Here is a 10,186-nt window from a genome sequence, read left to right on the forward strand (position 1 = left end):
TTTTGAGAGCTCTTCAAACTAGCCTTATGACAAGGCACTACATTGACAGAAGTATGTTTTTGTGACTAAAGTATGAACATGATGTATTGAGGTTGCATTAATGGATAGTGTTGAAAGCAATGGAGTTAACATACTTATGTACTCTTCTTCTATATAGAATATACACATGGCTCTTATCATAACACAATCCCAATGTATGGGACATGATTTAGACATGTAGACTTAGAGCTTTTTGCATATAAATCTATGTCATACTACTAGTGTAAAACATTCATAATATTAGCATCATGTATGGATATTCTTCTTGGACCATAATGAAAATTCCATGGCTAGAGTACTATAGCATCATGTTTAAATTTGAATTGTATAGAAGGGGCCATGAAATGCACATTGCCTTAAAACTTAGATCTATAGAATGGATATAACTATTACCTCCAAAATTTACAAAATGGGTATATAAAATTGTGCAAAATTTTTAAATAGGGTTTTTAAAAATACCCTTTGAATGCCCATGATATATAAAGGGGTAATGCAAGGTTCACCCCTTGAGCACCCATGGAGGGAAATGATGAGGAGTCTTAATAGCACCATGACAAAGAGCCACATGAGGAACTTGAGACATCAATGTACACCCAGAGGCAATAAAACATGATGATGAAGGTTATTCGGGCTCAAACATAGAGGATGCAAGATTTTCTACTACTACTAGACCTCTTAATACTAGAAGAGCAAGGGGAAGACCCTAAAGAGGCACTATGGAAGTTTCCAAATCATCGCAATTCAGATACATGACATAGTGTTTGACTTTAATGTCTTCTAAGAATCTAGGCTTAGAAGTATCTGACCTGTCTACACTATAAATACCCTCATGTAGATAGCTACAAATATTAGGAGGAAGATTTTGGAACAAGGAAATGTAATAGCATTTGCTGAAGCATGAAAAAATCAGAAGGAATGTAAGGACAATCTTAACATGAAGCCCAAGGATGCATGGAATTTGCAACCAACATTTGGCTACATTGGCCTCGATGCACATGACCCTGCTTGGTTTGCCTTTGTTACACTACTCTATCATAGAGGGCAGATGTAACACTTCTCCCATATCCCAGATGATGCGATCTCAACTAGGACCTAAAGGGATATGGGATATGCAACTTTCCTAAATCACCAATGTGCATGCCATCGAGCTTGAGAAGTATATTTATTGGAGAGCTAATAAAGTTCCTTACTAGCTTCATAAAGAAAATCATCATATGTATTAATGCTTTCTTCATCACCATCTGCAACAACTACCTGAGGCTTTTAATCAAACTACTCAAGTAGAAGCCAACATTGTATGAGAATAGGCTATTGCTCTTGTTCTTTGAAGGGTCAATATGAGGGTTGAATAAGTCATAATGACATGGTCACATCTCTGAGTATGGCTTCTCTTGTCCTTTTGCTAGGACCTTCTAGAAGACATGCTAGATAGTAGGTTCACTTGATGCACACATCCATTCTTATTAGAGTCATCTATTTCATTGTGAAAGTCACTCAAGGATTATCTCTTGAATGCAAGCTACCTGTCACAAACTTCATAACCACTCCCTGAAAGGTAATATTCAAAAAAGGAAAAAAGAGAGGAAAAACTATGATAGGTGCACTACAATCACCGCACCTAGGGGTTCTCAATTACAAGTATGGGATGCATCCGATGAGTTTCAACTTCTTGGAATTAGACCTATTTCCCAATCACACTTGAATGTTCACCTTCTCCATTGCACATCCCCAAGGAAAGTACATTGTTTATGTAAGAAAATTGAAAGATGGAGCACAAAAGCAATCAACTTTAGTACCCAACTTCCCTTGTTAGTAGTTGCTAACCTACACATTGCCCTTCCACCTATTAAGTTCCATGCACCTATGAAGAAGACTAGCACATTACACTAATAGACTGTTGGCATTGGCACTCCACTAGCAGATATAGATTTGAAGAGCAAGATGACCTTTCAAAAGTGCCAGAATTTATTTTTCAAAGCTACATGAAATTTGAAGAAACCTAGTATATTATTTTAGCCACCATTCATTTGTAAGGTGCACTTGGAACTTTTCAAATTTACCACTTACAAGTGAAGAGATATTATATTTTGGAAACTTTTAGTGAGAGTTAGAATCACTTTTCATGCAAATTATATATGTCAAATGGGGTTATATTAGAAGACCCACAATGGATATGGAGGTTAAAAGCACCTCTAATTGTTTTTTTCTTAATTGTGTTCACAATGCCAAATTGCAAATGTAAAAAAGAGGACTAGTGAAAAGTGTAGAGGGTGCCTAACCTAAAGTGAGATCCTATCTTTAATGCTCGTGATGCATAAATGTGAATAGAAAGGCCATTCTTCTGTGTGCAACATTTGACTCTATCACTTCTCCATCTTCTTGTGTACTTTCTTGTTGCTTCTATTTCTTGAAACTGAGGAAGAGAGAGAGAGAGTGTGTGTGTAAGATTGAGTAAGAGTGAAGCTTAATCTTCACTCCTTGCTTCTATCTCTTCTTCCCCTCTTGCTTCCATAGTTAGAGTGGGTGAGAGGTTGAGTGAGAGGGAGTGTGTGAGGGATTGATTGGGAGAAGCTCTTCTCCATCTTTTTCTTGTGCTTCTTTTATTCTCTAATCTTCTCTTGGCATTAGAGGAGTGGTGGTATGGATTGGAAGAAGGTGAGATAATGGCTTGAGATGCATCACTTGGATTGTGAGGCCACAAATTGCCACTCATGCATTTTGGACTACAAGCAAGAGAAGATAAGTAGGTAAGTTTATTGCACACTCTTGGGTCTCTTTGCTTCTTTTGTTCATAAGAAATGAGGGAGGAAGCGTAGACAGTTCAAAGTTGGATCATCAAGCCATATACTATGACTCATGCATTTTGGATTGCAAGTAAGAGAAAATAAGTAGGTGAGTCTACTACACCCTTTTCGATCTCTTTTCTTTATGTGCTCATGAGGAATGAGGGAGGAAGGTTAGATGATTCAAAGCTAGAGTATGGGCCAACTAGGTTAGAGATAATTGAGCCATTGGAGAGTTGAGATCTCGAAAGAATAAGAGTTCCATGCACATTCCATCGTTAAGCTCTTGTTGAACCTAACATTGTTGGTTCGTATGGTGGAGATGATTCTGCTTCTCATAAGCTTCAATATTATAGAGATAGGGGAATGATTGATAAGGTGTGGAGTGATATTCTCTTTTCCCTCTCTTTTCTTTTTGATCTGTCTCACTTCCCCTTAAAATAACTCTCTCTAAACCTTTGAGAAGGTGTGAAGTGATAATCTTCATATTCTTTTTTCCCTTTCTTTTCTTTTTGATATATATCTCACTCCCCCTTAAAATAACTCTATCTAAACCTTTATCTATCTCACTCTCTCAATGTACTCCTCTTTAACTAAGGTTTATAACATTTTTGGCTAAGGGTCCATTCTCACATGTATTGAAGCTAGAATTCGGTATATCACATGCTCGTCCCCTTAAAATAATGGAAATGCTTTCATCTTGACAAAAATAGGGGTATTCTAACTTGTCTTAGACTCATCAAACACTATTCTCTCAAGCTTAAGACTTGATTTAATCCCTTCCTTCATAGGGAGTTTGCTCACATTCACTTCTCAATCAAGCCCTCACTTCTTCTGAATTAAATCCTTCAAAAGATGTCTACTCACCTTCACTTCACAATCAAACCCTCTTGGAAATGTCATGTCATAAGTTTTATCAAATAATGTAAATGAAGATTCTTTTATTTTAACAAATTAATGAATAAAATAAGAACAAAACATGTATGATCTCATAAACTTACACACTCAAAATCTCATGCTTTAATGTGATGTACCTGCCTCTAGCTAGACTAGAGGAGGTAGCCTTTAGTAGTTGCTCATAAACCTTTGCATGATGAGTAGCACTATCCAAGCCCCATATGTTGCACCGACTTAGTTGGTGAGATAGTCTTTAAGTTTATCTTGCAATGAAATGTCAAAGCCTTAACCTAGAAGGATCAAACCTAAGGGTCCCTAAACATCTAAGGTCTTCTTAGAGGTAATGATCTAACACCCCTCCTAGACAGATTACTTTATAGCCTCTCAAGGATGAGAGTGACCAACACCTCACTTGGTTTATAGAAAGTGGTGGTTTCTTCCATGGCCTCAAGGACAAATACTCTGCCACATCATTCCCTAAAACAATGTCGTTCTGGGTTCTATCATACTACATAAAAAGTCGCAATCGATTTACTTAGTCCTAATAGTAATATAGAAAGCCACTCAACTAATTGAGTCTACTCATCCTAAGGACAGGGTCGTTTGAACCTCCACCGCTTGCTTTTCACCTGCGACACACAACATGCTTTAGTGCTCTATGCTATCACAATGGGAGTTCATTTATGTGCATTTTGGTGGGTTGTTTTAGGTGCTTGTCCCATTTTTGACCCTCATCTCCATTTGCATTGTCATTCTCACCTATTTGATGCCCATGCTTTTCAGTTTGTTGAACATGTTGGAACCAGTCGAGCGTGCTGATGCTGATGGGGATGGTGTCGTCTTGTTTGGGTGGTCTTTATGTTTTATTGTTTTCTTTAAATTAGTCACGGTTCATAAACTTCATGGCTATGGGCTCATTCTTGGGCATGTTGAAGCTGGAGGCCGGTACATCAATGAAGATAGTATTGTTGCACGAAGGAGAAACATTTGAGGAAAACCCAATGCTAGGCTCTAGCCTTGCACGAAGATTAGTATTGTTGGAACGCTGACAGATATTTAGTTCGTTCATAACGAAGATTAGTATTGCTGCATGTATGTGAAGCATCGAGTGTCATGCGAACAATGAGAGCAGACAATAGTGTCACGAAGGCTGCATCATCAACAATCAGCGGGCATTGATGTCGGCAGAACTCTGATTACACAGCAGCTATGAAGACAACAAATAGATCGGTCCAATGGCTGTCTGGCTCTCCTGCAACCCCTGTTCCCCCTTCTCTTTCCTCTCCAGCGATCAGGGATGCTCACATGGCCATCGATTGCTCTGCAATCAGAGGTCCTCACACAGCCATCATTTGCTCTGCAGACCCCCCTCCGTGGCAGCGGATCGGAACCCCACCCTTCCCTCACCTTCGACCTCGCAGCATCTTGCAGGAGATGATGATGCCCAATGGCTGCCCCCAGCAGACCATTACAGGGACCTTCACTTTCGTCACTCTTCTGCAGCCTGCCTCCCGAGCTTTAACACCCTCTCGAATCTTGTGCAGCAATGCCGCACCTTGACCGAATGCCAGCGCATCCATACGCACATCAGTGCCTGTGGCTTCGATCGCATTGCATGCATTGGCAATCAATTGGTTCAGATGTATGCGAGATTCGAGGCTCTTGATCATGCTCAAGCTGTGTTTGATAAGATAAGTTTTCGCGATTTGTATTCGTGGAATGTGCTGCTTACTGCACACATCCAAAATGACATGCATGATAAAGCATCGATAGTGTTTCGCCAAATGCCCCATCCGAATGTTGTCTCGTGGAATGCCATGATAGCAGCATACACGCGGAAGGGCGACATCAGTGGAGCTTTGGATCTGTACCATGAGATGCAAACAGAAACCATTGTACCAAACAAAGTGACATATATTTGTGCAGTGGAGGCATGTGCCAGTATGGGGGACATTCTAAAGGGGCAGAAGATCCATGTGACAATTGTTGATACTGGCTTTGAACTTGATATCGTTGTGGCCACTGCTCTCATCAATATGTATGCCAACGGCTCGTACTTAAATGAGGCCGTCCTATTGTTTCATAGGATGCCGCATAGGAATGTGGTTACCTGGACATCCATGATCTCAGCATGTGTAGAGAATGCTTATCACCAAGAGGCATTGCAGTTGTTTGCTGTCATGGAGCTTGATAAGATCGTGCCTAATGAGATTACGTATATGCATGCACTTTGTGCATGTAGTGGTCTGGCTGCTCTCCAGTTAGGTTATGATATCCATTTTGCTATGCTGATAGGTGGCTTTGACCAAGACACTATTTTGGGTTCCACTTTAATAAAAATGTATAGTGCATGTGGGGCCCTTGGAAGTGCCAATTATGTGTTTGCTAAACTAAACCACAAGGATGTTATCTGTTGGAATACAATGATTGCTGCCTTTGTTGAAATGGGGTGTCACAATGAAGCTCTTGTCCTTTTCTACAAAATGCTTGTGAAATCCGTCATGCCAAATAATGTCAGCTATTTATATGCCCTTGAGGCATGTGGCAGCTTGGGTGGTCTCAATGAAGCTTACAGGATTTATTGCTTGATGGTTGAAAATACATGTGAGCAAGAGTTTAGGCTTGGGACTGCCTCGATTCTTACCTTTGGCAATTGTGGAAGTGTGCATGATGCCAAATGTGTTTTCCAAGATATTCTGTGGCAAGATCCAGTATCCTGGAATGTTATGATTAAAGTGTTTGCGGAGAATGGGTGCGTGAAGGAAGGACTTGAACTATTTAATCAAATGCTCTGTAGTAATTTTGAACTAGACAAGGGTACATTTATTTCCGCTTTGGAGTTGTGCAACACCTTGGAAACTCTTGAGAGTGGGTGGAAAATGCATGCTCATATTGTTGAATGTGCCTATGAAGAAGACATCATGGTTAGCAACATGTTATTAAACATGTATGGCAAGTGCAGGAATGTAGATGATGCAAAAAGGTTGTTTGATCGCATGGGGGAACGAGATGTTGTATCATGGAACACCTTCATATCAGGTCAACTTGATCATAACCAGGAGTCTTTAGACTTGTACAATCAGATGCAGTGTGATGGGATTATGCCTAATAAGGTCTCTTTTCTTGTACTTCTAGATGCCTGCAGCAACTTGGCATCTGGGTTAATATTACATGATGACATTGTACAAAGAGGTTATGATCAAGATGCTATGATTGGAAACGCTCTCATAGTTATGTATGGGAAGTGTGAGGCTGTAGTTGAAGCAAAGATTGTGTTTGATTCTATGCTTCAGCAAAATCTAGTGTCCTGGACGTCTATGATTGCAGCTTATTCTCAGAACAAACAGGGCGATGCAGCTTTATCTCTATTCCATCGCATGCAGCACGAAAACATTAGCTTGGATAATGTAGCATTCATTTGTGTTCTTGATGCCTGCACCAACACGGTAGCCTTGAAAGATGGAAGAGAGCTACATGCTTACATCACTGTCAGAGGACGTGAGCAAGAGCTAACCATTGCTACGGCTCTTCTTTTTATGTATGGCAAGTGTGGGAGTATTGTTGATGCGATTAGTGTGTTTGAAAACTTGCATGAGCATGACATCATGTGTTGGAATGCTATCTTAACAGCATGTGCCCAGAATGGCTATGCAAGTAAAGTCTTTGAGTATTTCCAGCAGATGCAGCGTGAAGGTGTCAGCCCAAATAGCATTACTTTCACCTCATTGCTGACTGCCTGCAGTCATACAGGAAGGGTCCATGATGGGAAGCGATATTTCCTTTCAATGTTGAATGACTATGGCATACCTCACACAGTAGAGCATTATGTGTGCATGATTGATCTTCTTGGTCGAGCAGGGCTTTTGGATGATGCACAGAAACTTGCAACAGAGATGCAGTTTGAAGGGAACCCTGCGGCATGGGCAAGCATGGTAAATGCTTGCAAAATACATGGTGATGTAGACCGTGCAATCAATGCAGAAGATTCCTGTTCTCTTCTCATGTAATGATGCTACATCATATATGATGATGCCAGATTTATATGCTATAGCCAATATTATGGAATGGGCGGACAGTTGCTCCTCTATGATGTCATCCAGCATTGCTACAGCTGTGCTACACAATCTAGGGCACAGAAACCTTGAATGGGACACCATGCCAGTTTGCTGACAAACACAGTCAGCCCATGGCTTTTTTGCTCTATATTTTTTGGTGCAAAATAAAGTGCCGCTGATTAAATTACTTAAAAAACATGGAAGTGCAGGGGCTTTGATGGCATGGTTGGAACAAAAAAGTCCACATCACATGTAGACAAAACCTTTCGCTTCTTGCTCAATACAGATCCTTGATGTATGCGTACAACCTGCGCCAGATAAACAAAGCAAGGCAGATAACAGGGATGAAAGACCCCTTCCCAGGAAGATTGAACATTCCCTTACATAAAGGCCAGATATATAAGGTTATCACTTGACTAAACTTTCCTGTTTGTGGAATAAAGGTTTCAAGCCAAGAGTCTTTTGAAGCATTCATCCTTTAAGGTAAGTGTGATGGCTTGTCTGTATAGAGAAATATAATGCTCGTATTGTATGATTATCTGAAACAACCTTACATCATCTGAAACAACCTTACTTACACAGCCACAGAATAGTGTCAGAGATCTTAACAATGCAATCTTACTTACACAGCCACAGAATAGTGTCAGAGATCTTAACAATGTCCCTATCTTTCTGATCACTCCATTGTCATTATGAAATTCGGCGGGATATCCAAGCATAGCATTATTATAGACTGTTAGAATTTTGTCAGCCCCTGGACAGGCACAGGCAGTGTACAGTCAGTTTAGGGCAGATTTATGCATTTCCTGAGCAGGATAGACAGTTTGCAGCTGTTGCCATCAGTTTGCGCAGCATCCTGGGCAGGTCAGGCAGTGCCGGACACGGCGGTTAGATTGGGCAGTGTGCCACATGGCAGGGCAGCATTTAAGATGCCGCAGATTGTGTTTATTTTATTATTCGTATGCAGTCAGCCTGATCTGCAGCTGTTGGCCAGTTTTTTACTGGCTGACCGGACATATTTAATTATTTATTTTCTGCCTATTTAGGCATTTCAGCCTGGGGGTCACACATTATTCAGATTGTGTGCTGTAGGTTGAGAGATATCTAGTGGATACATCCAACAGCTGGTTGTACATATCTGCTCTTCTTATTCAGCATTTGTTCACTGCAGATTTCTGTGTTCTACTGTCTCTTTCTCTCTCTCCCTTCTCTCCCTGCTCCTTTCGTTCTTTCAGTCCAGTCACATGCTTCTGCATTTGCTGCACTCTGACATGGTATTAGAGCAGTGTTGAAGGACTGATTGATCTTGGGCAGACCTGAAGAGATTTCAGCACTACAAAAGGTTGCGTTTTCAGCTTTTGAGAGAATGGGAGGGCAGCACAGGAAAGGAGCAAAGTTGTTGATTCTATGCAGGTTTTGTTGTTCGTGAAGGAGAAAAGGTTACATTTTTAGTCTTTGAAGAAGAAAGAGTTGGTTGATTAGTCAAAGGAATAGGGGATTTTAAAGGTGCAAAAGCTCTATCAATGGAGTTGTTGAAGTTGACGTAGAGCCCACGCATTCGCTCTCTTCGAGAAATCATGTTAACTGCATCAGTAACATTTTTCCATGTAGTCTTGACTCTTGATTCGGAGGTAGCATCTTCTAAGCGATTAGGAAGCTTCTCTTGTAGAATGGGATCTACAGCCTTAAGTAATAATTCAATCTTCAGACCTTCCATACTTTGTTGGTCTTCAGCATCAAGTTGTCTAAATTTACTTTCAAACTCATGATATAGAGCTGTTGCAGCTAAACCTTTGTTGGGTTTTCAACCCATTCAGTGAAACTTTTCTTCGTCATAACGCCAAAGTCTTCTAAGAAGAATTCTTTGCATAGGGTTTTTTTGAATGCAGCCCAATCCGCATCTTGTTGGAAAAGACCATGGATTCTTTCTTGAAGACCATGCATGGCTAGGTTGGCAAAATAACGGTTCCATGCATGTTGCGGTACACCAAAGAAAAGCATTTTCTCAACATACAAACTAATGAAAACAGAGACATTTTGACCATTAAATTGTTTTGATTCATGCCCAACTTCTTTTAGGGCCTTGATAGCTATGGAATCAATCTTCTCTTCATCTTGCCTTTGTTGTTGTTGTTGCAACATTTGGATTTATTGTTGCTGAGTCTGTTGTAGTATGTGTACCAATTGTTGTAGATTATCTCCTAAAGAATCCCCCATCTTGGAGTTCTCTTACACTGACATTCACCTCAGGTTCACCAATGTCGTAGCGTGTAGGGTTGAAGGTCACCACAGGGGTTTGGCAAGAGAAGAATGTATGGGGGTTCAAGAGCTTAGACTCCAGAGATGGTAGAGATAAGAGAAGGGTTGAAGGTTTCAAGCCAAGTTCTTGAACATAAGAGATAGTATGGTGAA

General features: G+C 40.5%; 1 protein-coding gene across 1 annotated transcript; it reads left to right on the forward strand.

The window, feature by feature from the left end:
- Positions 1-4,552: 4,552 nt before the first annotated feature.
- Positions 4,553-9,800, forward strand: LOC148019363 (pentatricopeptide repeat-containing protein At5g39350-like). The gene has a single exon (XM_087661008.1). The coding sequence runs from the start codon at positions 4,955-4,957 to the stop codon at positions 7,724-7,726; it is 2,772 nt and encodes a 923-aa protein (XP_087517134.1). The 5' UTR covers positions 4,553-4,954; the 3' UTR covers positions 7,727-9,800.
- Positions 9,801-10,186: the final 386 nt, after the last annotated feature.

This window comes from Lygodium microphyllum, chromosome 20, assembly GCF_053477565.2.
Source record: "Lygodium microphyllum isolate KBCC chromosome 20, Lygodium_microphyllum_v1.1.10, whole genome shotgun sequence".
In the NCBI taxonomy this organism is placed as follows: Eukaryota; Viridiplantae; Streptophyta; class Polypodiopsida; order Schizaeales; family Lygodiaceae; genus Lygodium; species Lygodium microphyllum.

What these genes read in the sequence shown, in the direction of transcription:
- LOC148019363 (XM_087661008.1), top strand. Translation starts at nt 4,955, where the DNA reads ATGGCTGTCTGGCTCTCCTGCAACCCCTGTTCCCCCTTCTCTTTCCTC.